The sequence below is a fragment of the Mesoplodon mirus genome, assembly GCF_964341445.2.
Source record: "Mesoplodon mirus genome assembly, chromosome: 1".
NCBI classification, from domain to species: Eukaryota; Metazoa; Chordata; class Mammalia; order Artiodactyla; family Ziphiidae; genus Mesoplodon; species Mesoplodon mirus.
Window position 1 is genome coordinate 84,666,056 of NC_138976.1, and position 27,545 is coordinate 84,693,600.

Sequence of the window (27,545 nt, forward strand, 5' to 3'; positions counted from 1 at the left end):
ATGCCTTAGGGCACAAATTGCTCTACAGACTAATCCAGTCAAATTTGGCCTCCTTTGAAGGAAGTGATCTGAAGATAAGTGTGTGATATTTGTTCCAACCCCATCTCTTTCCCCAGTTCTTTCACAAAAACTTAACAGGCCTACAGTTTAGCCTGTATCTTCACTGAATCAAGGATTCTCCTCCCAGTTGCCTTTCACCACAACATTCACTGTTTCCTAGAGCACTCTTAGGCCTGAACTTTACATTTTGTTGTAAATGAAGTCAGTTTCTTTGGGAAGAGATTAGGAACTATCTGTTTTAAAGTCTACTCCCACACACACCCCCACCCCACCCCCAGGCAATATCTCTGGACTAGAGCTTTGGAGTTCAAGAGGTGGGCCAAGGGTGATCAGACCTCAGTATTCTCAGCGGTGTCACACCCAAGTAGAGCCTTTGTTCTCTGAGTGGAGGCTGGGCAGAAGAGGGAAGCTCCTTCCCCTGTAGTTTAGGCTCAGCAGCTAGAAGCTGGGGGCAGGATGAGAAGTGCTGACCTCTGTTCCTCCCAAGATGAAAATCTTCCAGTTGGAGGTGGGGCAGAGAGGGAACTCTGAGTTCTTGGGTGCACCAGTCTAGATTGGAGTTCTGGCTTACTGAGTCGGGAGGGGGAACTGAGAGAATGGTCCTTTTTCAAATACCACAGACTCACTTTGCCTACCAAATTTTTATAGATTTTCTTGAATAGATGTTTTATTTGGTTATACCCTTAGGACCATTCATAGAGGCCTTAAAAGTTTGGTTTTTTAAATAAATTTTACCAGTTTCACTGGAGAGCTAAAGAGCTCCTTACACCGTTAGCCCAGAAGTGAATTTCTAAATATACTTTTAATAAGGTTATCATTTTGAAGTTTTAATGTGAATCAGTTAAAATATGAATGTTGGGCCGTTTCTCAACACACAGAAGTACTAGATTTCTGAGCATTTGCAAAAGAAATAGTGTTGATTATCAAGAATGAAAGCACTAATCACTTCATGAAAAATTACTTTCAGTGCCTTCCCTTTTTTGATTATATTAGTGACCTCTGTAGATGTCAGTAATGCATTTATCAAAAAGCTGCAAGTACATTATGATTGTATTATTCCTAAGAAAGTGTTGATGGATTGGATTAGTGGCCTTTTGGAATAAAACCTATGGTCACGTGAAGAAAACGTTAGTGTCTTTTAATGTATTGGATGGAAACATAGAAGATATGCTTATCGTTTGTGAGTGACCTTCCTAACAGTAGAGATGTTAGTTTCCCTTCTAAGGCAGTAGGTTCCCAATCATGAGCAATGTTGAATCTGGATATTATGGGGAAGTATTCTGCAGCGTGTGAGCTATTAGCTTAATACTTATACAGAAATATCCCTGACATTTTTAATATTTTATATTCCTTTATAGGTTGAGCTTTTTCATAAAGATACAGAAGCTTTCCAAGAAGAATATAAAATAGTTTCATTAGGAGATTCATCACAAGTCAGTCTCTATGAATACTTTCATATATCTCCTATCAAGGTAGGGGAAAAATAAGTCATTTTTATTGTCCTTGATAATCTAGGTAATAGCAGATTGATTTGATCTGTTTGGGGGAATACAGCATTTAAATTATATTCTTTAATAGTATATAAATTCTATAACTTCACAATTATAAATATAAGTAAATAACAAAGGAATGATACTTTTAAATTTTATTTATTCTTATAATAATTTTTTATCATGTGGAAATAATAGTGGAGCCACCTACAGTATGTTTATATGTTTACATCTTGACCTAACATTATGTTAACTTGCTATCTATTAAGGTGTTGAGTGACAATTTTCAAACTTTTGTGTATGATATTAGTATAAGTTTGAAATTAATTTATAAAGTAACCTTGATTTAAAAATTGAAGAGTGAATGGAGCTAAAAGTAAGTTCTTAACATAAAATTTCTATGAGCTAGCTTACATAATACTTGAAGAAAATTACTGTATAACTACTTATACTATATATAATACGTATAATACAGAAGTGCTTTTTAACTAGCTTTACCATGCTAACTTAATTCTAATAGTTGAAACGTTCACTTTTGGAGATACTTGAGTTAATTTTCAACAATTTCAACTTCTAGATTGTTAATGTTATTAAAAAATATATGAAGATTAATATTTTCCTAGTTTACCAAAAGAATTGGATTGAACTAAATATCATACATTACATGGTTGAATTTAAATTTTTTAAAGGGCTGTTTACATTTTAAATTCTTTTTTAACATTCCAGTTATTAATTTTGATATAATCTAGGTAACTTTGAAATCTTATTTATGGTATAGTGAATTTAAGATGATATTGAATTTTAAGAGTTAAAACTGTCATTATGAAGAAAGTGCTTTAAATATTTATCTCTTTATCTCTTTAGTTGCATTTAAGTGTTTCACTGAGTTCAGGTGGCGAAGAAGCTAAAGATTCAGAACAACCTGAAGGACTGGTGGCAGTTCATTCTTTAAATCTTTTGCTGAAGAGTATTGGTGCCACTCTTACAGATGTACAAGATGTAGTTTTTAAGTATGTTTAATATTCAAATGTATAAATTGATGAAAAGTCCATTTTATATTTACATTAAAATTTTATAAGTGAAAAAGTATGTAAAGTACATTGCAGATCATAGGTTGAATATGGTTTTTTGCTGTTAAATGGAATATAATTTAAGTAACATATTGCCTGGTAACCCTTAACTATTAAATAACAGAATAATCATTAAATAATTTCCTTAAGAAAGAGGAACAGAGGTCATGCAAGTTTGTGGGTTATATAAGGCCTTTTTGGCCTAGGGAAGGATTCCTAAGAAGCTGTGTATACCCAAAGGTGTGATGTGTGGTGCTTAAAAGATGTTGCTTTAAGGCCTATGGGATCAAGACTCTTCAAAGCATATGTGACTAGAAGAAAATGAATGCCATGATAGCAGAAATGAAGGGATCAGTTTAAATGTTACAGTCAAGAATTTAATGTGAGTCATAATGTAAGCTATTAGAGTATCTGACCAAAGAGACAGAGAGTCTGAGTGGAGACTTTAGATGAGCATGACCTTTGCAGATAGCACCTAGAGCTATTATTAAGAACAGTAGTAAGAATCAGTGAGTCTAATAAGACATAACTGTAAATCTAGATAAAAGTTAGGAAATAGTCAAATTAAAAAACACAAGTTTGAAGACATCAGAAATAGGATGAGATTTCTAATCTTGCTGCTGTCCTATCCTTAACACAGAACTTCCCAATTAGTGGTTCCAGGTATATGCTGTGAATAGGTTATAAATAAACTGATGGTGATTCTTCAGCTGTCAGCTGATCAGGCAGGACCTGCAGCAGCTGAACCCTGGCCATTCTTGAGCAGCCTCTTCCATTTATCTCAGTGTGTCAGGCATTTCATGTGTGGGCCATGATAGGACAGAATTGAGAAATATAGTTCATGTCCAGGAGTGGGACCCAAGGGGTCTCTAAATTGCCTGAATTCTGTGAAAATATGTGTATATTGATGGCTTTTCTGAAGATAAGATCCATAGCTTTTATCAGATTCTTAAGAGGGTTCTTTGACCAGAATACACAGAGATGTATATAGGAGTGGATTTTCTGACTGGTATGGGAAAAATGTACTAAAAGGAATTTTTTTGGAGAAAAATTCTAAAGAAAATAAAACCATTCATTAATATTAAAAACATAATCTCCTTTTCTCTATATATTTATAGATTTTTATGTGTTTTTTTTTCAGGCTTGCATTTTTTGAACTCAACTATCAGTTCCATACAACATCTGAACTACAGTCTGAAGTAATAAGACACTATTCAAAACAGGTTTGTCTGAGGTTATTTTACAGAGGGACAGAGTGATAAAATGGTGAAGCCATATGTGTCTATAGAGGTATAATGATTTGGCCAGGAAGGGAATAGCCGTTTCAAAATTTTAAAACATGGTTTTTTCCCTCAGGATTGTAGAAGGAAGTTGAGCCCAACCACCATTTCAGTTTTTTGCCTTTCTACTTTTAGCCTTTGACAGAAATCTTTCCTGGATCAGTGTGGACTAGATGTAAATCTTTAAATAATAATTAGCTAAGTAATTCACCTCACTTACTTCAAAAAATAGGTCAAGGGAAACTATCAGTAAGTAACTGATGAACACAGGGCACTTTTAGTGTAATTAAGTTGTTTAATCAGGTAGATATATTATTTTACTGGATTTTTATCCATCTCTGAAGACTCCTGTATTTTGTGGTATAATTTATAGAGCATTGAGATAGCTGTTGTGTGGTGGACAGATCACTGAGCATGACTTAAGAGGTCTGGGTTTGGATCCCAGTTTTGCTGTTTACCCACCATGGCTCCGGGCATCATTTGACCTGTATGTTTCTCTAGTCTATAAAATGGTGGTAGTAATAATAACTGTCACACATAGTTGTAAAAGTATTTTGAATATTCTAAAACTTTATGTAAATAGGTCATATTATTTCTCATACTCTAACACCAAATTGCTTTTTAAAACTAAGCCTACTGATGAATAAGGTGATATGGTTTAGGTTGAAATTGGTGGTGAGGGTGTTAGCCTGAAAAAAAACTGGATGTGTGTACTGAATAGAAGGAAAAAAAATATTAAGTCTGATAATCTGATTTGACTAATGTTTATATTTCATTTTTAGGCCATTAAGCAGATGTATGTACTCATTCTTGGACTTGATGTTTTGGGAAATCCCTTTGGCTTGATTAGAGAATTTTCTGAAGGTGTAGAAGCATTTTTTTATGAGCCTTACCAGGTAAAATAGTTAATCTTGTGTTGTGCAATATATCACACTAATACTTTTGAATAAATAGTGCATCCCATTAGCAGACACAAATTACCATATGTAAAATAGATAAACAACAAGGTCCCTACTGTATAGCACAGGGAACTATATTCAATATCCTGTAATAAACCATAATGGGAAAGAATATGAAAAATATATATATACATACATATACACACACTTGTGTATATATATGTATAACTGAATCACTTTGCTATACACCGGTAACTAAAACAACATTGTAAATCAACTATACTTCAATTAAAAATGATAATAATAATCACCCCAGTTGTTAACGAGTTGTAGTTGTGAATGGATTTTTGGAAACACAACAAAAGGACATTATTTTGAAGCAAACAATGGTAAGAGGTTTTTGAGAAGTCTTGGGAGGAATATTTACCTTTTCCTTCAGAATTTAAACTTAAGACTTTACTAAGAAATACCAAATTTTAAGTGTTCTGTTGGAATATTAAAGGTGGATAAAATTTGTACTATAGTAGAAGGACGATTCCCATGGACACACAGTCTTGCTGCGCACAGTGGTGTGGGACAGTAAAAATAACCATGCAAGCTGACACTGTGAAACAATCTTAATAATCAATGGCAAAAATTATGATTGTTCTCTGTCCCTTAAAAATTTCTGTCAAAACATTCAAAACTCCTACTTTCACTTTTAAACATAGAAGATAATGAAAAATAAAGTAAAACTAGTATTTATTTTGTACACTGTAATCTAAAATATTAGAAATATTAAGAATTAAAGTGTTTTTATTTCTTTTTAAAAAAATTATATAGAGTAGTTTGTGGTTACCTTCTCATAATATAACATATAATCCGAGTAAGCATCTTTTGTACACTTTGGTGAATAGTCATATTCCTTTCTAAGTTTGGATCAACTTCTAACATTTTATCCTTTGTACTTTGAATGTCATGAAATATCTGAGAATTATGTTAATGTGAAGTTTTCTTCTGATATCACTTTCTCTGGGACACCTTTATTCTTTTTCTCACTACTGCTTTCCTTGTATATACCAAAAAAAAAATTTACCTTTAAAAGTAAGCATAACTTTATTGTTATTCTTTTTTGACCCTTTAGGGAGCCATCCAGGGTCCTGAAGAGTTTGTGGAAGGAATGGCACTGGGACTGAAAGCACTGGTTGGTGGAGCTGTTGGTAAGAAACAGAATGCCTACCAAGAATGATTATGCTAGAAAGTAATGATATGTTTTGTTTTACTAAAGGTATTACAATTTTGCTAGGTGGATTGGCTGGTGCTGCCTCCAAAATCACCAGTGCTATGGCTAAAGGGGTAGCAGCTATGACTATGGATGAAGACTACCAACAGAAGAGAAGAGAAGCCATGAACAGGCAACCAGCTGGTTTTAGAGAAGGCATCACTCGTGGAGGAAAAGGATTAGTTTCTGTAAGAAATTCCCCATGGTTGTGAACATTTTAGGAATATCTTTTAAAGCCACGATCTGTGAGTAAGGAAATAGACATAAAACTTTCATTCACTCAAATATTATTTGGATGTTGGTGAAGCAATGGGTTGTGACATAATAAAAAATATGTCAGTAGCCTCCAGAAATATTGTTTAAATAAAATACTTAGGAAATATGTTAATTCTTATGGTATCTAGAAAGCAGATCTCTGCATTTCTTTTGTAAGCCAGACTTGGTTCTTCAAGGTATCACGTCAAAGTATTGTAAATTTTCAATTGTGCTTTTCCTCTAGGGTTTCGTAAGTGGCATAACAGGAATTGTTACAAAACCAATCAAAGGCAAGTGTAGTGATTCCTTTGGGTGATATATATTACCAAGGCTTTCATAAATTGATTCCATTTTCATTCCTAATCCAATTGTCTAAATCTCTGTCTTTTTTCTTTCCAGGAGCTCAAAAAGAAGGAGCGGCTGGTTTCTTTAAAGGTGTTGGGAAAGGTTTAGTTGGAGCAGTGACAAGGCCAACTGGAGGCATCATAGACATGGCTAGCAGTACATTTCAGGGAATAAAAAGGTAAATTCTCTTTGATGTAAAATATGAGTAAAATGCTTAAACCAAGAGAAATGAGATAAATCTCTTTGGCTTGAGGCACTTAATTATGAACCCTGCAATAATGGCAAGTTGCATATGATCTTCCTAATTGCTTTTGATACGTCTTAAATTGTTGGTATTGCATCACTTCAGCTTCATAGAGTTCTACTTCATTTGTCATTCATTCCCAGCAGCCTTGGCAGGGAAGGTTTGGCAAGTCAAGCTTTTCACTTACCTTGATTGCAATACATTACAATAATGTAATGCTATACATCAGTTATGAAATTAGCAAATATAATATTCTGTCTCCTTTTTTGAGAAATAAAGAATGGCATTTTATATTCCCGGTTCAAACTCAGCTTGTGTTCACCCCTTCCTTTATGGTCTCATTTTGTTATGAAACTATTATATCCTTTCCCTCTATTTCTCTTCACTTGTGCAAATAATTTTAAACATGTTCTCTTTTCCTCCAAATTAAATTTAGCATAAGACTACAATTTAATAGTTGTGTTATTGTTACCTCTATTCTAGAAGTTTGTAACACATAAAACAATTGATTAAATTCATACTAATGAATTTAACTTAGAAACCTAACTTAGAAAATTGGTGGGTAGATATCTCCCTGACCTTTTTTCCTTTGTACTTTGTCTGGCTTTCTGCTCTATTGGAATAAGTATTGTCATTAAATTAATTGCTCCTTTTAAGTCAGTATTTCATACTATGCCCATAATGGGGTGTTTCCAGTTTTAATTTAGAGTTAAGTTTGGAAAAAAGGGTACAGTTTTTTCTACCTGTAACTTTAGTTTCACAAATATAATTATTGAGTCATAGTCATCAGAGAAGCTCAAAAGTCAATAAATCATAAGGAATTCACCATGACAATCAGACAAGAAAAGGAAATAAAAGGAAATCAAATTGGAAAAGAAGAAGTAAAACTGTCACTGTTTGCAGATGACATGATTCTATACATAGAAAATCCGAAAGCTGCTATCAGAAAACTACTAGAGCTCATCAGTGAATTGGTTAAAGTTGCAGGATACAAAGTTAATACACAGAAATCTCTTGCATTCCTGTACACTAACAATGAAAGATCAGAAAGAGAAATCAAGGAAACTATCCCATTTGCCAACGCATCAAAAAGAATAAAATACCTAGAAATAAACCTACCTAAGGAGGCAAACGACCTGTACTCTGAAAACTACATGGCACCGATGAAAGAAATCAAAGATGACACAAACAGATGGAAAGATATACCATGTTCCTGGACTGGAAGAATCAATATTGTCAAAATGACTGTACTACCCAAGGCAATCTACAGATTCAGTGCAATCCCTATCAAATTACTAATGGCATTTTTCCCAGAATTAGAACAAAATATTTTACAATTTGTATGGGAACACAAAAGATCACAAGTAGCCAAAGCAATCCTGAGCAAGAAAAAAGGAGCTGGAGCAATCCAGCTCCCTGAGTTCAGTCTATACTACAAAGCTACGGTAATCAAAACGGTATGGTACTGGCTCAAAAACAGAAATATAGATCAATGGAACAGTATAGAAAGTCCAGAGATAAACCCATGCACCTGTGGTCACCCAATCTATGAAAAAGGAGGCAAGAATATACAATGGAGAAAAGACAGTCTCTTCAATAAGTGGTGCTGGGAAAACTGGACAGCTACAGGTAAACAAATGAAATTAGGACACTCCCTAACACCATACACAAAAGTAAACTCAAAATGGATTAAAGACCTAAATGTAAGGCCAGATACTATAAAACTCTTAGAGGAAAACATAGGCAGAACACTCTTTGACATAAATCTCAGCAAGATCTTTTCCGATCCACCTCCTAGAGTAATGAAAATTAAAATAAAAACAAAAATAACTAAACGTAAAAGCTTTTGTACAGCAAAAGAAACAATAAACAAAAAGACAACCCTCAGAATGGGAGAAAATATTTGCAAATGAACCAACCGACAAGGGATTAATTTCCAAAATATACAAACAGCTCATGCAGCTCAGTATCAAAAAACAAACAACGCAATCAAAAAATGGGCAGAAGACCTAAATAGCCATTTCTCCAAAGAAGACATACAGATGGCTAATAAACACATGAAAAGATTCTCAGCATCACTAATTATTAGAGAAATGCAAATCAGAACTACAATGAGGTATAACCTCACACTGGTCAGAATGGCCATCATCAAAAAGTCTACAAACAGGGCTTCCCTGGTGGCACAGTGGTTGAGAGTCTGCTTGCCGATGCAGGGGACACAGGTTCGTGCCCCAGTCCAGGAAGATCCTACATGCTGTGGAGCGGCTGGGCCTGTGAGCCATGGCCGCTGAGCCTGCACGTCCGGAGCCTGTGCTCCACAACAGGAGAGGCCACAACAGTGAGAGGCCTGCATACCACACACACACAAAAAAAGTCTACAAACAGTAAATGCCAGAGAGGTTGTGGAGAAAAGGGAACCCTCCAACACTGTTGGTGGGAATGTAAATTAGTATAGCCACTATGGAGAACAGTATGGAGGTTCCTTAAAAAAACAAAATAGAGCTACCATATGATCCAGGAATCCCATTCCTGGGCATTCATCTGGAGGAAGCCATAATTTGAAAAGATACATGCACCCCAGTGTTCATTGCAGCACTATTTACAATAGCCAGGACCTGGAAGCAATCTAAATGTCCATCGACAGATGAATGGATAAAGAAGACATGGTACATATATACAAAGGAATATCACTTAGCCATAGAAGAAATAATGCCATTTGCAGCAACATGGATGGACCTAGAGACTGTCATACTGAGTGAAGTAAGTTGGAGAAAGACAAATATGATAGTGCTTATATGTGGAATCTAAAAAAATGGTACAAATTAACTTAGCTACAAAACAGAAATAGAGTTATAGATGTAGAAATCAAACTTATGGTTGCCAAGGGGCAAGGTGGGGGAAGGATAATTTGGGAGATTTGGATTAATGTATATACACTATTATATATAAAATAGATAATAATAAGGACCTGATGTATAGCACAGGGAACTCTACTCAGTACTCTGTAATGGCCTGTATGGGAAAGGAATCTAAAAAAGAGTGGATATATGTATATGTATAACTGATTGACTTTGCTGTATACCTGAAACTAAAACAACATTGTAAATCAACTATACCCCAATAAAAATTCATTAAAAAAATTAAATGTCCTTCTTTGTGTCTAATAGGAATTTTTTTAAAGTCTAATTTTTTTCTGATTTTAGTATAGCCATTCCAGCTCTCTTTTGGTTATTATTTACATGGTATATCTTTTTCCATCCTTTTACTTTCAACTTGTCTGTGTCTTTGACTCTAAAATGAGCCTCTTTTGGACAGCATATAGTTGGATCACATTTTTTTATCCATTTTGCCGATTTCTGCTTTTAATTGGAGATTGATCCATATGTATGTGTCTATACATATGGATACATTACATGGTAAGCTCTTAATATTTGTTGAATATGTGAATGTTTGTTGAATGAATGAACAATAAATTAGTCTTTCTCATGTAGGTCCATACAGTCAAAAAATGTTAAATAAAATATTAACCAAATTCAGCAATGTGTATATGTGTTTCAAACAGTACATATCAAGCCTTAGAAGGAATGTGAGGGTGTGTGAACATTAGAAAACCATGTAATGTGACTTAAAGCATTAATAGTTTGAAGGAGATAAACCACAGGATCACAGCAATGACCAGGGGAAAATTCTGTATTTAAAATTCATTGTTCATTCAAGATTTTCAATAACAGTGACAAAAAAAAAGTTAGCAAACTAAGAGTAGAAATGAATTTCCTTGGCTTAACAAACAGTGCCTTTAAAAAAAAAAAAGTTGCTGATACCTGTACTTCATGAAGAACTCAGAAGCTTTACCTTTAAAGTTGAGAATGAGGGAAGGATGCTTGCAATCCCCTCATGTATTTCGCATTGTGCTGGAGGAGCTAATAATGCAATATAGTAGGAAATAGGAAAAGCAAAAGAAATTAAAAGTCTTAAACCAGAAAAGAAAAAGCAGTACTCATATGCTGATTCTCTGATTATTGTCTACAAAGAAAATCCAAGAGAATCTATAATCATACTTCTTTACAGTTCTACATTTGTCTAGAGAACTTATTATTATTTGTGTCAAAAGACAGAATTTAAAAAAGAGAAGTGATGTAATAGTCTCATTTTATCCAAAAGAAGATCTTTTTTCAGCAGTTTCATTTTAAAGTATACTTAGGAGTTTTTGAGTAATTTTTAAAATCAAGTTATATGTTTTCCCTCTAGAGCTACAGAGACTTCTGATGAAGTGGAGAGTCTGCGACCCCCTAGGTTCTTTAATGAAGATGGAGTTATCAGACCTTACAGGTTGAGGGATGGTACTGGAAATCAAATGTTACAGGTGGGTGAAGAAATATCTTATGAATTAAGATTAATATAGTCGGGCTTCCCTGGTGGTGCAGTGGTTGGGGGTCCGCCTGCCGATGCAGGAGACGTGGGTTCGTGCCCCGGTCCAGGAGGATCCCACATGCCACGGGGTGGCTGGGCCCGTGGGCCGTGGCTACTGAGCTTGCACGTCCGGAGCCTGTGCTCTGCAACGGGAGAGGCCACGGCAGTGAGAGGCCCACGTACCAAAAAAAAAAAAAGATTAATGTAGTCAAGTCAGCTTTTTTTTTTAAAGTAGCTATATAATGCTTTAAATGTGTATTAGATTATTTGGGCTTTTATATGTTTTGCTTAATTCCATTTAAAGTTTCTTACATTTACTTAGGTTTTAAATGTACATTTATTTACTGTAAGATTTTTTTTCTCTTTTTTATAGGCATCAAAAAGTTTGATATGAAAACAGTTAATGCATGACTTTGCAAGTGAAAGCCAACAGTAGATTTTAGTCTTAAAATTTACAAACCACATACAGCTGTTTCAGTATTTTGAATGCAAAGAAAAGCTTTTATATTGGTAACTTTTTGTATAGGATTTTTAGCAAATCTGATCTTTTTATAGGATACTCTTAGTTCTGTACTGGATTTGCTAGATTTGTTGAAAGCCATTGTGCCTTATGTACCCTCACAGTTGATGTTACTTATTTACCCAGTTAGACCATTTCTATTTAGGGTGCTTCCTTCAAACCACTAACAGCTTTTATTCCAGATATAATCCTCATGTCCAGTTAGGCATGCATAAGGAAAAAAAATCATGACCACTGCTATTGTGAATTCTTGGGGTCTGCTTTTCTTTTGAAGATGCTCAAATGGCCATGACCCTCTTCCCGCTTTATGCTTGTGTGGTCTATTTAAAACCCCGTGGAATTGATAAGCAATTTACATGAAAACCAACATCTTATAGTAAGGAAAATTAGCTTTTAGAACAATAGTTTGAAGATAGAATATGTTATCTGTTTATATAACTTCTACTTTGAAAGTTGGACTTTTTAAAATCTGGATTATGCTGCAGATAACATACACAATAGGATATACCAATTTAAAGTCGTTTCTGTGGTTTAGATGTGAAATACTAAATTAAATCATTTAATTGAAAACAAGGAGTCTTGAAAATACTCATAGTAATAATAAATTGTACATACTTGAAAATACTCATAGTACAGACTTGAAAGTATTCATAGTACTTGATATCTTTACACTCACAGTATATAATTTTGCATTAAATGTACTTCCATAAACTACAAGTATTGTGTTAATGTGTGATATTTAGTTAAATGGTTTTACATTGTGTTTAAAATGTTTTTAAAGCATCAGAATAATTGCATATTGGGATAGAACTGGCAATCTACTGAGAGATTGTGTTCTAAATGGCAGGTTGACAAACTCTACAATGACAGTAAATCATTCTTTGAAAATGTTGCAGAAGTCACCTATAGTTATACAATTGAAACATACATATCTACTCAGCACCTGCCTTCCCTTATTAGAACACAGTTAACATATTACTAATTCATTCTACTAAACTGAATAGTTATCAAATCACCTTTCACAAAGCTAAAAATATTTATTGAGAAACTTTTATAAACTTAGTAGGAAGTAAGGATGAGTAGTGAGGAGAGTTTAGACATACATCCCCATTATTAGAGAACAGATGATAAGAAAGCCATGACATACCAAAAGTTTTTCACAGCTGATAACTTGATTTCAGTAACAAGTAAATTTGTTCTACACTTTTTTCCATTGATTGTTTTCTAAAGCTCTAAAGTTTGGGATTTAAGATCATGACTATTGACTGTATTTTTAAACATGCCTATTATTTTCATTAGGCCAGTTGTAGAATTAATTGCTAAAAGAGCTGTTTAAATGACTAAAATCTCACAATCCTTGTCAGCCATTACTTATTTTTCAGCAGGAGTATTAAACACAGTGTTAGTCGGAATACCTATAGGAATTCACCAGATGCCTTAGGATGTTTGTGTTTGGCATTACTCTCTTACAGGTGTAAGAAGTGTGTTGTTGCTTTAGTGGTAATGGTGCTTTTTTTGAATCAAAACTTTACTATTAGCAAACACTTTAAAATATACAAATACCAGTGCTGTGGCAAAGAAGTAGATGACATATAAACAGTATTTCATATCTCATCTGCCTAGATTTAATCTGATTTAATAATAATGCCCTTAGAAAATATTTAATACTTTCAAATGTTCATCCTTTTGTTTTCTGATTTTCTAAAAAGGGTGCTCTGTGCTCACTAAATTATATATGCCTATATATGATAATTAAATATGAGATACACTCTTTTATTGTGTACCTTTCTATCTAGAAAGTGGCACATAATTATAGTGCTTCCTAGTAGTCCATTAAAGCTGCCTACTAGAGAAATAGAATAATTCTAACATAGTCACAAAATAATTTACTGGTATCATCAAGCTATTCTATATATTAAGTGTACCAACCAGTGGAATTTAGTTAAGTCTTATTAGGTTATGAAATATATCCATAATTACTGCCCCACTTAGAGCTGAAGTCTTCTTCAGAATTATTGACTTCTTGAACATTTCATAATTTTACATGTTTTCCAAGCAATTTGCCATACTTAACTAACATTTATGCTTCTTTTTTCCTTTACCATGCTTACAGAAAATTCAGGTCTACAGGGAGTGGATTATGACTCACAGTAGAAGTAGTGATGATGATAATGATGATGACGATGATTAGTCAGATCTGAAATGTCCAAATTCATATGTTCTTTGTCATTTTATTTGGAATGTTTCATTAACATGTTTTGTATGACTACTACCATAATGCCCATATGGAGTTAAATGTACGTTTTCCTTTTAAAATGTTTTTCTGTGTATTTTCAAGAACAAAAATTTATGCATTATTTAAGCACGGAAAAATGTATTTTATAGCCAAAGTAGGGCATACCATATATTATAGCATTTGCTTTATGTGTTTTATAGCTTTGTAATAACAGTTTGTCTTTAAGATTTAAAGTTAGACAATTTTTTTTTAATGTTTACTAGTTTCATTTTAAATTATCTGTTTATTTGTTAGCAAAATGTTGTTCTTAATGTTCTCTGTAAATTTTCTGGGCTGTAATATAATGTAATTGAGTAAAAAAAAAAAGAAAAAGAATAGTAATAGCCAGTCAATATTTTATATTTATTTAGCATTTTAAAAGCACCTTTGTCAAATTTCTTTTAAAAATAAACTTATATAACTTGAAGCAATATGAATTTGTTCTATTCCAAAATCATATAGGTTGAACTACTATTATAAGAAACATTCATGATTTGTCATAAAGGTTAGATAGTGAAATAATTTATAGTCTGAGAATGAAGAAAAATGTTCTTTGGTTCTTTTATTTCATTTTATTACGTATACATTTTGTGAAACAGTGAACAAAGTTGGTTTTACAATCATTATATTTACTTATTAGCTTACATATCCATGGTGCTATATCCTTATTATAAAATGTTACGAATTAATTCAGGACAGAAGAATTGTTATAGTAAGCATAATTATATATATTTCTTCTAGATAATATTGGAAAAATGTTATCTATGTTTCTGAAAGATGTATAAGCAAATCTGTTTAATGTTTTGCATAATGAAGCCTTTTTTTAAATTTCAAACTTAGATGAAACTTTTTGCTCTATTTTTCTAGTATATTAGATGTACTTAAAAAAAAAAAAACACTCGAAAAAGTTAGTGACTGTTAATAGTATGATGTTTAAACCCTTATGACTGCTCTGCATTTGGATCAACAAAGGAACATTTACCTTAATTTATGTTAAGCATTTTGCTTATAATGAGCTTATATTAGACTGTAGTAGACAATTGCCTTAATTGTTCAGCTTTTGGTTTAATTTATTCAGCCAATGACTTGCATCTCTTCTAATTCTTAGGTTTATCAAGATTTTATCTCTATAAATCATTATTCTCTATTTCTTAGAAAATGACTATTTCAGGTTTTTTAGTATTGAGCTTACAAAAAAAGAAGCTAAAAAATTTTGCTCTTGAAATTTCTTCCTGCCTAGCATTGATTCAGATTAAGTGGAAATCCAGGTTGTGTATGCTAGGACTGAGAAATATGTGAATGTCAAAGAATTTAATTACTGTTTTCATCTAAATATAGTATTCTTATCTTTTTGGAGTAAGTAAATAAATTAAAACAGTGACCATAAAAATAGTCACTGATGGTATCAGAGACAATTTGTCTTTGTCTTGCATCCACTGCTCTCTCACCCTTGGTCAAAATCAAACAAAGGCTGCTGCTTCTACTGGAAGCTGGAAAGAACATAGTCTATTGTTATGTATTGTGTATGCCTGAGGAAGGAAGGGTTTCGTAATTTCATTGACTTCTTGATTCCAGCTATGCTAAGCATGCAGCCTTTCTAAAGGAGAAAATGCTAACTGCTTGTTTGCAAGAAATTTACTGAGTTTCCTGTGATTGGTCTGTGACACTTAATTCTATGGTACAGATTTCACAAAGGTCCTTATGAATTTATCTGGGAAAAGTTCTGGATATTTTAGCAGTGCCTTACCATTTTAATGAAAAGAAAATTGGAGGTAGAATTACATTTATTTAAAATCTCTTAAACAGTAAAAAAGATTTAAAATAATATTCTAGTAACTACTAAACTTTGTTCATGTGACCTTAGGGATTCATCCTTAAGTTTTTAGCCCTTAGAAGTGGCGTACATTCTTTTAACAGTATAATTGGCCTTGTTCTTTCTGTTTCTGTTTTCCTGCCCCAGTGAAATAATCTTTTCAAGCTTCTCTGCTGACAGGTATTCATTATTTTTTCAGTTTAAAAAATGTATTTATTATGTTAATTTTATTTGAGAAAAATTTAAGCCTGAGGATCGCTCTGTTTTCTTGATGGAGAAATAGGACTTGGACAAAAATATCTTCTTATTCCTCATCAAATATATAGAAAATTAGTTCAATTTTGGGATTTTAAATGAGATGAACGGTTCTTTTGTTTGTTTATTGGTGGCTCTATAATTAATTAGAACTTTAAAAATGGGAGTATCCATCTAATAAAGTCTAGTGAGAAAGCTGAGTTTGAAAGACTGACTATGTAATACCACACCTTTCCATATCCTTTAACTTTATTTATATTCCAAATTTCAATGTGGTCATTGCCTGTGTACAGAAAAAGGGATAAAGGGATGGAGAGTTCTTCTCTCTTCTTTTCTAAGGGAATAATCACTCATTCTCTATTTTCCTTTGTGTCTACTTGACACTTGAATAACATAGTGAAAACTGGCAGGAAGAAGAGTTTATAAAAATCCTAAAATTGTGAACACCTATCACCATGGGTAAATAATCTGTTTTTAAGAGCCTACAAATGAAATTAATTGATGCTCACATTGGTATAGATATAACAGAGTAAATCCAGAGTAATGTTACTGACTTTCAATATTCCTTATTGAAAAGGAAGTTGGAATAAATTTCAATTTGCTTCTGTTTTTAAAATAATCAAAATTTTATAAATTTTACCTTTTGAAATTATTCAAAACACATATCATTGATGTAGTGTTGAGCGTTGACTTTAAGGTCATGTTATGAAAATTAACAGATGGAGCCATTTTAGCTCTGTGAGTAGGACATCAAAGTTCAACATGAAGTATGTGCTGCTGTATTTTACGTCCCAGGGTCATATACACTATAGAATGATGACTGCTGTGACAGCTACTATAGTAGTTTGTCTGATTTAAGTCCCATGGTGAAATTTTGCATTATACTTTTCCTATAATGATGGGAGGAGGACCAGAAACAACAATCCAACTGTTACGAGTACTTTTCTACTGTATCTTCAAGCCACAGTTTTTTATTTTATAGGTTTCCTTGCATATTTGTAATTCATTGTAGTAGTCCAAAATATTATAGGTCCTATAGGGTCTAAATAAGATACACAAATTATTCATTTAAGTCAAATAATAATTATGATGGATATGTAAAAAGAATGTCCGTTTTATTTATTATCCTATGCCTAGACCTTTGAAATGAGATCAATTTAAAATGTTTAGATTGTTAATGTAATCTTTAATTTCAGTAGATGAATATTCAAATTTATGAAGTGCAGTGAGTACAAGCCATAACTCTACAAAACCTTACAGAAAGGCCTGAATCAAAGAAGAATGAAACACATGATTTCAAATAACACAGACCGTGTTAGGGAGCTAATTAGAATAATTTATGATGGTCGTATGTAGGAGTTTATGGCTTGGTTTGTTTTAATGTGGTAGACCTATTTTCATGTCTGTAATTATCTCTCAATCAGTATGATAAATTTATTTAACAATTATTTCATATCAGCCAATATGTATATAGGAATAGTGTACCTCCAAATATCAGCTTTAAAATAAACATTTAATAATTTTGTAAAATGGTTTTTAATGTAACCATCTTTATTGCATATACATATCCTATGCAGTGAAATGGTAACAAAGATATCTACTAAATTTTCATTATGCTACCTCTTAGAGATCCTTAGCTATTTGAGCATTCAAAATATAGTCAGTGTTTTTATAAACAGATAATCAGGATAGTATATATAATTCTTAATTGGGAATGCTATGTTTTTATACTGTAAATTATTATCTATGAATAGCTTGTTAACTATATTATGTCTACAAAGATTTTTTGAATGTATTCAATAAAACTTGGAGTTTCTTTGAATTAAAAAATTTAGAGACTCGCTCTCCATGGAAAAAGGTAATCTCTCTTGCTAATCACTGGACTAACATTGATTCTCAATCTACAGTTTTAGTATTTTACAAAAGATATGAAATTTTTCAAAAATTAAAGTAGATTATTTTCTACATTGTTAAAGTAATATATGCTCAGTAAAGAAAAATTGGAATAGAAAAGAAAAAACTTACCCTGTCTCCCCACCATTATTATGGTGTATTTCATTTTTAAATTTTTATTCATGTAATTATGATTCAAATATATAAATTTGTTATATATTTTTTATTATTGTAGGTTTTTATAAATAGAATTACTATTAACTTCTAAAGAGTAAAAATGTGACCCATTCGGTCCCCAATGTGGGAAACCTGGTGTTTACTTCTGGAATACATTATCACCAGCAGGACCTTTCTATGTTTTTATAGTTGATGTAGAAGCTTTTTCTTTTTTTTTTTTTTTTTTTTTTTTTTGCAGTATGCGGGCCTCTCACTGTTGTGACCTCTCCCGTTGCGGAGCACAGGCTCCGGACGCGCAGGCTCAGCGGCCGTGGCTCACGGGCCCAGCTGCTCCACGGCATGTGGGATCTTCCCGGACTGGGGCACGAACCCGTGTCCCCTGCATCGGCAGGCGGACTCTCAACCACTGCACTACCAGGGAAGCCCGAAGCTTTTTCTTGTTGATTGAACATTTTTACCTTTTGACTCTGCCTTTTTTTTAAAAAAAATTTACCCCTTAAATAAATCTTCTCCTCTTAAAATTCATTTGTGTATGTACATGTATGTATAATCTTTGTGTTTTTCATTGTGTACAGATATTGACAGCTGGGTTGTCCCATGGGGGTAGTATTTTTCAACCATTTCAGACATTTAAAAATTTTATCTGTGTTTTCTTTGAATCTCTTACAAAGATATCATAGATGCCATTATATAAGTTGTAGAAGGGAGGCTGTTTTCGTTTGTTGTATATTTCTTTTCTTTCAGAAATTACAAATGTTTATAATTAGCTTCAAACACTGCCTTAATAGCAATTGGAAGATAACTACCTTCAGCTGATGGGGTCTTTCCCTTTACTTCCGGAGGAGAATTACCACTGATCTGGGAAAAAACGGGCTTATCATAGGCAGTCAGATCACCAGAGTAGTGCTGAACATTCTTCCTGGCTTCATCTGAAATTTTGAGTAAGTGGACAAGAACTAGGAGATAAAGGCCCATTGGATTTCACTCTTCATTTTTAACTCTTCCTCTCCAGAAGCATACTTCTGAATGGGGTGAGAAAACTGAAGAGAGCCAAATTCTGTTATCAAAGCGAATTGGAGTGAGCATCTCAGATAAAGCAGATGCCATGAAAAGATTACCTATCCAACTTGGATACAATTCTCATACCTCATTTATTAGCTTAATAGAACTCTCTTGGAGAGTCTTTGGCACATCATTTTTGAAAGCATATACTTTTGAACATTTAGTAGTAAGTCCCACTAACTTTATTTTGGACCAGTGGACTAACTCACCCCACTTAGAACCTTCCAGAATTACATAAAAATAACTGTGTGAATAAGACTTTGAAATTGTGTCTTTTTCTGGAGGTGGTGGTTCCACTTAGGGGAGGTTCCAGTTTTCTTTTTGTCAAAAAAGTGTACAATGAATTTTTAAATTATTTTTTAATCCAGTAACTGAAATGAGACTAATTTGATTACTAAATCTTTTTCAAAAGTTTGTCATCATTTCATCCCATAAATTTATAAATATATTATGGAAGGATAAATACTAAAGTAAAAATGTAGCACATTTAAAAGAAATAAAAATGTTAAGCTCAGATAGGTTCAACTTGAGTCTTTCTGCTTACCCAGGATGTGCAAATAGAGCTAAAATTCTGCAGTAAGTTTTAGTTTAAAAGGTCTTTAGGCTTTATTTAGATAAAGGTGCTAAATTGTAACCTGGGATTCAACCCATGACTTCTCTACTACTGATACATGAGAGCCCTACCTTACAATGTCCTTTGGTTACTTTCAACAGCACATAGGTTCTCAACATAACTTGAGCTTAGTAAAGTTCATTCATATTTTATTTTAGTGTGTGCTCTAACAATAATATTGTTAGAAGACTTTATTATAAATTTATGAAAAGTCTTTCCCTTTTTTGTCTCCTCTTTGCCAAAATAAAAAAACAATGTATGGTTATTGATAAGGGTCCCTTTTGCATTAGAAAAGTTGAGTATGTAAGCCTTAGTTTACTAGATATAAATAAATCCAAACCAAATTGATTATACGTTAGAAACACACAAAAAGTAGGAACTGGAAAGACAGTTGTGTCAGGGTTATCCTCTAATAATATCTGTATTTTATTAGCAAATATCCTATGAGAGAAAAGCTGTTGTCTTGCCAAATGAAACAGTTCATCTTCATAGAAAATTAGATTGGAGGCTGCTTTCATTCATCTAAAAACAAAATTTAATGTCATCTATAAAAGGAAACACCATGCATAGTTTTTTGCCAGTTAAGAGTCTTTAGTTGTAAATTCAAATGAAACTGATATCCTATCTGGTGATGATTCTGATGAACTGTATATCAGTGAAAATTTACTGCTAAAGAATCTTACAGGAAGCAGTATGGAGAAATGTACATTTAGACATTTTGTGCACTTTGAGTCTGAGTTAGTTGTTTATTAGTCTTACTATCTTCCAAAGAGATAATTACCCCTGGGTATTATATGAAATTGAAGTATTACAAGAGATGTGACACAGCTTGTGAACTATCTGAATCCATATTCCAATGAGCTGTTAAAATGGGATCCCACTTCATCTAATGGAATATATGTATTTCTTCTATGCTAACTCATTTTGACAGTAAAAATACCTGGGGTGCAGTAATACCATATGGCTCAGGGCCTGGATTCTGGAACCATGTAAACCTGAGTTCAGTACCAGCCTTTTCCTTTTACTAGCTTTATAGTCTTTTATTCTAGTCTGATCTCATATTCCAGACTATAAAATGAAGATAATTGTAGTAATAACAGTACTTTGGTATATAATACCAAGATAATAGTACCTTGATGGTGTTGCTAGGATTAAAAAGCAAGGTAATATATGTGATTATTAGTACAGTGTCTAATAGGAACTTACTATATTTTCATTATTCCAGATGAATAATAACCAGTGTATGCTGGTTCTGGTCATCATTATTCTATATTCCTCATTTGTCTCCTCTTTGCCAAAATAAAAAACCATCATTAAATTTTGCCTTTTTTTTTTCTTTTAAGGTTAATAGAATAGTTAGAATGTTGTGACGGTTTCCACACATTAATTGGTAAGCGATAGAAACAATAAAACCTCAGTGATTTGGACTGCTCTGAATTATTTCAGTATTTTGAAAGAAATGTTATTCTTTTCAAGTTTATATAGTATCATGGGTCAGTAAATGTTCAATAGAGGTTCTGCTGGAAATGCATTAGAGAGACTTTTGTAACTATCCACTTACAGTATTTCTGACCAGCTTCTCTGGCTCTTCTTGTAGAATGTATTAGGTACGTTAATTAATGGTCTGCTGTTGTCAGTACACATAATTATGTCATGAGCATAATTCTGTCCTTTCTCCAGACTGTTTTAGTTGAACCAGTTGGTGACAATTCACATCTCTTAAGATAATAGTTTCTTTTATTTGATTTTATGTCACAGTGTTATGCTCAGCTGTCCTGTGTAAGCTGTCAGCATAGTTTATACTTCGGCTGACTGTCAAAATAGCTTATTTGCATGGGAGGAGACAAAGGTATGGGGGGATTAAACAAAGCCTTATTCCTCTTCAGATTTGATGACACAGTCAATGAGACTCAATTTTTAAAAAAAAAACAATTTGCCTCACATAATAAGCTAAATACCAATTCTTCACTTGTGTTTATATTTATTCTGCTATATATATGAAATCATTGAGCTTTCAGGTAATGAATTTCTACTATATTTGCCCATGAAGCTTAGTTGAATACCTTGTTTTTCCTGGCTATAGCTCTCAGATCTGTTATATTTAAAGTGAATTGATAAAACGTCTTTTATCCCTAAGCCTTAATCATATTACTCTAAGGAAGTTATACTTACTGACTACATTTTTCTCTAAAGAGAAGATTACAAGTCATTTATTTATTTACTTCTTAAATAATTGAGAAATGGTAGCATTTACCATTTTAATTTGTTTTGTTTACCTCCCTGAATTTTGTCATTTTAAAAAGTACACTTAATTTTTTAGTATAATCTGTTGATAAACTTTTCATCTTTCCCCATTGTCTCCAAACTATTCAAATTAGCCAATCTATAAAACCATTTATTCATTATCCAGTAGATTTTCTTGCTCGATAGCATTTTGTTCTTTGTCTTTTTCATTTAGATGAATTTCATTTTCCTTTTATCACTCATGCTGCTATCTTAAAAAAAAAAATATATATATATATATATATATATATATATATATATATACACCTCTATGAAACATCTTCCAAAAGAAACAGATACTGATCAGATTTTGTTTTTGTTTTTTGCTTAACTGTATTCTTATCTTTACCCAATTTTCTTAAATATATTTGCAATGAATATTAGCACCTTATATTGTTTGGGATTTAAAGTCTTCCATGTTAGTGATTTGTTCCTATCATCTATCTTTTCATATTTTGCTTTGTTTTTTCAGAAATGTGTTTGTTTTAGAACTGTGCTAATTCATAGCATTTAGATGGTTGGAAAGTGTTAGCAGTGTTTTCTGTATACTATAGTTGTTAGGTATGTTCTTTTTCTAAAGTACTGGGACTTATCTGGCAGGAAATACAGATATTATTAGAGAATAACTCTGACACAACTGTCTTTCCAGTTCCTACTTTTTGTGTGTTTCTAACATAATCAATTTGGTTTGGATTTATTTATATCTAGTAAACTAAGGCTTACATACTCAACTTTTCTAATGCAAAAGGGACCCTTATCAATAACCATACATTTTGTTACCTGTAGGTTCTGACAATTATATATAACGAATGTAGTTTCCTTTGTGTTTCTCTGTTTATTTCTTTAAGAAAGTTCTTAAATGATGATGGATAATTCATATATTTTTTTAATGAATAAGGCAAAAAATGCTTTTCCTTTAACACTATAGCATGTAAGTGAGGCTAACATGTCTGTAGTACTGGCTGTTGTACTCGATACTTCAGGCAAATTTGTTGATTTTTCTGCCTAACTTTGGTCTTGATGCAAAAACTACATGTAATTCCTAGCCCTGGTTTTGCTAATTCTTCACTTATTTTAAAGGGTATCCCAAATTACTTTAGTAGAAACATTCATACCTAGTATCTGATTGGGGTGGAGGAAGATAAGGTATTAATATTACACTATTTGAATGCTGTTAACCTAAAAAAATTAAGCCAGCCTGAGCAGCTTTAGCAGCCTTCCTCAGCAACATCCAGCATCCAGCATTCCATGAGGTACCATGGAAACGTGTGACTGATACTATCATGGTGTAGTGAAAAGCCCTGGAATTAGAAGTGAAGAAACCACTTTTTTGAGCCCAGTTTTGCAACTGACAATATGACCCCAAGCAAGTCACTTAAATGTGATCTTAACCTAATAATACAAGGTTGTTGTGAAGATTAGATAGGAAAGACACTTAAATGATCCTCGATTTCTTCATGTGTAAAAGGAAAAGATTAGTTTGGATGAACAATAATATTCCTTGACGTCTAAAATTCCAGGTTTTCAAAATAATATAAATGATGTTTTGAAAAGTATAAAGCTTCATATGTAGTGAATTTACAGAGTCTAATAATTTGGCATGAAATTGTGACCAAAGGCATGACATTTGTAGATTCTTTACAGCATGATGAAAGATGATGGCTAATGAGCTATCACATTCTCTCCCATCCTTCTATGGGATTTAGTTCGAAGTTGTAGCTTCTTCTCATTAATGCTTTTTTTTTTTTTTAATGCTGTTCTTATTCCATAGTCGCATGTTTTAATGGAGACTGACCAGCAAAATTTTGCTGTATATTGAGTTATCTTTGATGTTTATTTAAAGATTGACCATTCATGTTTCAAGTGTTGCATTTAAGGTTTTTGATGAACTCCAAAAAGCACTGCATGAATTACTTTTTTTTAGCTTTTATTTATATCAGATGCTATTGTGACTATTAAAAGTGGGTTAATTTCTTAAATGTACAGATTAGATTGGGTCTGAAAAGTGGAAAGTGATGAAAGGCAGACTCAACTGCAATACCCAGACTTAACATAATATTGAAATAGAAATTAGTTACTTAGAATTGAACCATTAGCTTTCAAGTTATTTGAAGATTGTAATCTATTAATGGGGTTTATAGACTCTTGTCTTCTAGTAGTAGTGATGTTCTTGAGGAAATCAACATTTGTATTCTATATTTTAAAACTTGGCCATATAGAACAAAAGAAAATACTTTCAAGCTAATTTCTTTTCCAGTACCAAAAAAACTGAAACAAAAGGATGTAAAGTTAAAAATAAAAGCTTCACTTCTAACCCCACCTCCACCGTTATCCTTCCCAAGCCCAGATAAATGCTATGAACAGATTTGGTGTGTTACAAGCTTCACTTCTAACCCCACCTCCACCGTTATCCTTCCCAAGCCCAGATAAATGCTGTGAATAGATTTGGTGTGTTACCACCAACCCTTCCAGAAATTTTTTATGTTTATATAAATAAGTGTAAGTGTATGTGTTTCTACTCCCCCGTTCATTCTTAGTAATTTATTTTCAGTTATATCTTGCCCATCTTTCTGTATCAGTACACACAGATCTATCTTTTTTTTAAAATTTTATTTATTTATTTATTTATTTTTGGCTACGTTGGGTCTTCGTTGCTGCACGTGGGCTTTCTCTAGTTGCAGCGAGCGGGGGCTACTCTTCGTTGCGGTGCGCAGGCTTCTCGTTGCTGTGGCTTCTCTTGTTGCAGAGCACAGGCTCTAGGCACACGGGCTTCAGTAGCTGTGGCTCGGGGGCCCTAGTGCGCAGACTCAGTAGTTGTGGCACACAGGCTTAGTTGCTCTGCAGCATGTGGGATCTTCCCAGACCAGGGATAGAACCCGTGTCCCCTGCATTAGCAAGTGGATTCTTAACCACTGAGCCACCAGGGAAGTCCCAGATCTACCTTTTATTACCCTTGTAAGCAGGATTGTTTCTTTTTCATGCATAATGTCCCATTGTATGCCTATACTATAATTAAACAGTCTCCTGTTTCTGAACATTTAGGTTTTTTGCATTTAACATAGTATAACCATGAAGATTCCTATAAGTATGTCTTTGCACACCTTTGCTTGAGGTAAATCATAGCAGTGGAATTGCTGGCTCAAAGGATACATTTATTTAACTTGAATTTTCTTGATTTTGAGTTAGATTGAACATTTTCTCATATGTTAATTGTCAGATTTTGTGTTTTGCTAGACTACCTGTTCATATCCTTTACACATTTTCCTATAGATTTTACTCATTTTTCTTCTATTGGTTTATTCATATTACTAGAATTCTGTGTGTTATGAAATTAGTTATATATCACTGTATTGACAGATATTTTCCCAATTTATCCTTTGATTTTTGTTTTATTTCTGTTTATTTGCTTACTGTTTTGCTATTCATTAGTGTTTAATTTCCACACTTAACTTTTTTTTACTTTAAGTTTTATGGACTTTGTGTTTTATTTTTAACCCTTCACTTTGATTATTAAAATGTTACTTTATTCTAGTACTTCTGTAGTTTCATTTTGTATAGTTAAATCAGTGATCCATGTGGAATTAATTTGGTGTAAAGAGAGAAGTAGGGATCTAGCTTTAGCCAGCAAGCTGCTTGAAGCACCATTTACTTGAAAATGCATGTTTTTGACCAATAATTTGAAATGCTGTCTTGATTTCATAAATTCCTATGTTTGGATATATAGGATTTTATAAAATCCTATTGCATTTTGGTCAGTTTCTGGAATCTGTATTCTTTCTATTGATATGTCTGTATATAATTTCCACTAGCATCAAACTGTTTCATGCCTGCAACTTTATAAATTGTATTAATATCTGCTAGGGTAGTTCTCATTCTTTTTTCATAATTTACTGGATAATATCACTTTTTTTCTAGATAAATTTCATTATAATATTGTCAGATCACTTTTCCCCCTCCCCAAAACAAATTAACAAACATCATTTTGGGATCACATTGTGTATGTATGAAAATAGGGTGGGGGAATAACATCTTTATTATAATGAATTTTTATATTCAAGAATAAGACATGGATTTCCATTTTCAAATTTTCAGTTATTCCCCTCAGTAGACTGTTACACAGCTTTTATCATACAAATTCTGCATGTTATTTGTTAAACTTACGTGTAAATATTTATCTTTATTACCCTTGTAAGCAGGATTGTTTTCCTTCCATTTTTCAAACTGATTATTGTGTTTATATAATAAAGTTACTGGATTTTGTGTACTTAAGTTTTCCAGATACTGTCATCTGAAAGTAATTTCTACTCTTCCTCTCCAATATTTGATGCTTCTTTCTCTTAATAATTTATCATTTCTTAAAACATGACCCATTTTACCTAGTTTTGCAAATTTAGTTGCATAATTTATATGTTAATAATTTTTATTAATTTCTTCTGAATCTCTGGTTATGTCCCTTTTTCACTTGTAATTCAAGGAATTGGGGTTTAATTGCCCCACCCACTACAGTAAATAGTAAAGATACTCTTTCCTCAATATTAGGATCTTTGAAGTTAGAAAATTCTTCCATGCAGTTAATTTGTATGTTTTATCCTGCTGTTTTTTTTTTTAACTTCTGTCTCCCATTAAAAGTCTATTGTATCAGCCTTCTAAAGCAACCTTATTATGAAGTCACTTGTTAGTTTTCTTCTAAATTACATAATTTTAGTTTTTTGATATAGCCTCATGGAACACAATTTTCCAGAATCTTTATATTCTCTTTTGGAATTTCTTCAAGAGATCTAACATTTTTGGCTAAATTTTTGATGTATCTTAGTCACAGTTACATTGCTTGCCTTTAAAAAGTAATAGTCTAGCCTGCTATATATTTTAAATAGCCAGAGTAACTCCATCCTCAGAGCAAATGATACTGAGAACAGATTTTAAAAAGCCTATTTTGCTTATGTAGTTAACTTTATATTTTTTGAGACAAAGAACTGTTGATCATGTCATGGATAGTGTTTCAGCAGTCTTAAAGATAAATAAAGGCTATTGCATATGCTGGTCCTGGGGTTTCCTGTTTGCCCAGAAACAGTCTGCTCCTTAATTTTGAGTGAATTGTGAAATTAGCAAAGAAAAGCATGTTTGTAAGGCAGATAATGAAAATTCCAGGGAGGAGGCAAGGTGGGAGCTAATAGTAATTTATGTGATGCATATGTTTAAATATGTGTTAGTGTTTACATGTGTTTTTGTACAGGTATGATCAAATACTAATCTGTTTTCCAAAACAAAATGAATGTGATCGTTTAATAGTAACTTCAGTAGGTTCCACTTAAACTTTGTAAAATAACAGTATCTTCTAAA

General features: G+C 32.8%; 1 protein-coding gene across 3 annotated transcripts in view; it reads left to right on the plus strand.

Moving 5' to 3' along the window:
• The window catches only part of VPS13A (vacuolar protein sorting 13 homolog A), a 259,057-nt gene that overhangs the window by 220,965 nt on the left and 10,547 nt on the right, over positions 1 to 27,545 (plus strand). For 2 of the 3 annotated variants that reach the window (XM_082614126.1, XM_082614124.1), the window contains 9 exons: positions 1,419 to 1,532; positions 2,415 to 2,560; positions 3,762 to 3,843; positions 4,683 to 4,796; positions 5,923 to 5,998; positions 6,085 to 6,248; positions 6,560 to 6,605; positions 6,715 to 6,838; positions 11,153 to 11,267. In XM_082614126.1, coding sequence (XP_082470252.1) covers positions 1,419 to 1,532; positions 2,415 to 2,560; positions 3,762 to 3,843; positions 4,683 to 4,796; positions 5,923 to 5,998; positions 6,085 to 6,248; positions 6,560 to 6,605; positions 6,715 to 6,838; positions 11,153 to 11,267 — 981 coding nt within the window. Of the gene's footprint in view, positions 1 to 1,418; positions 1,533 to 2,414; positions 2,561 to 3,761; positions 3,844 to 4,682; positions 4,797 to 5,922; positions 5,999 to 6,084; positions 6,249 to 6,559; positions 6,606 to 6,714; positions 6,839 to 11,152; positions 11,268 to 13,947; positions 14,396 to 27,545 lie in introns of those variants that run through there. The other variant, XM_082614125.1, reaches the window with a different exon arrangement.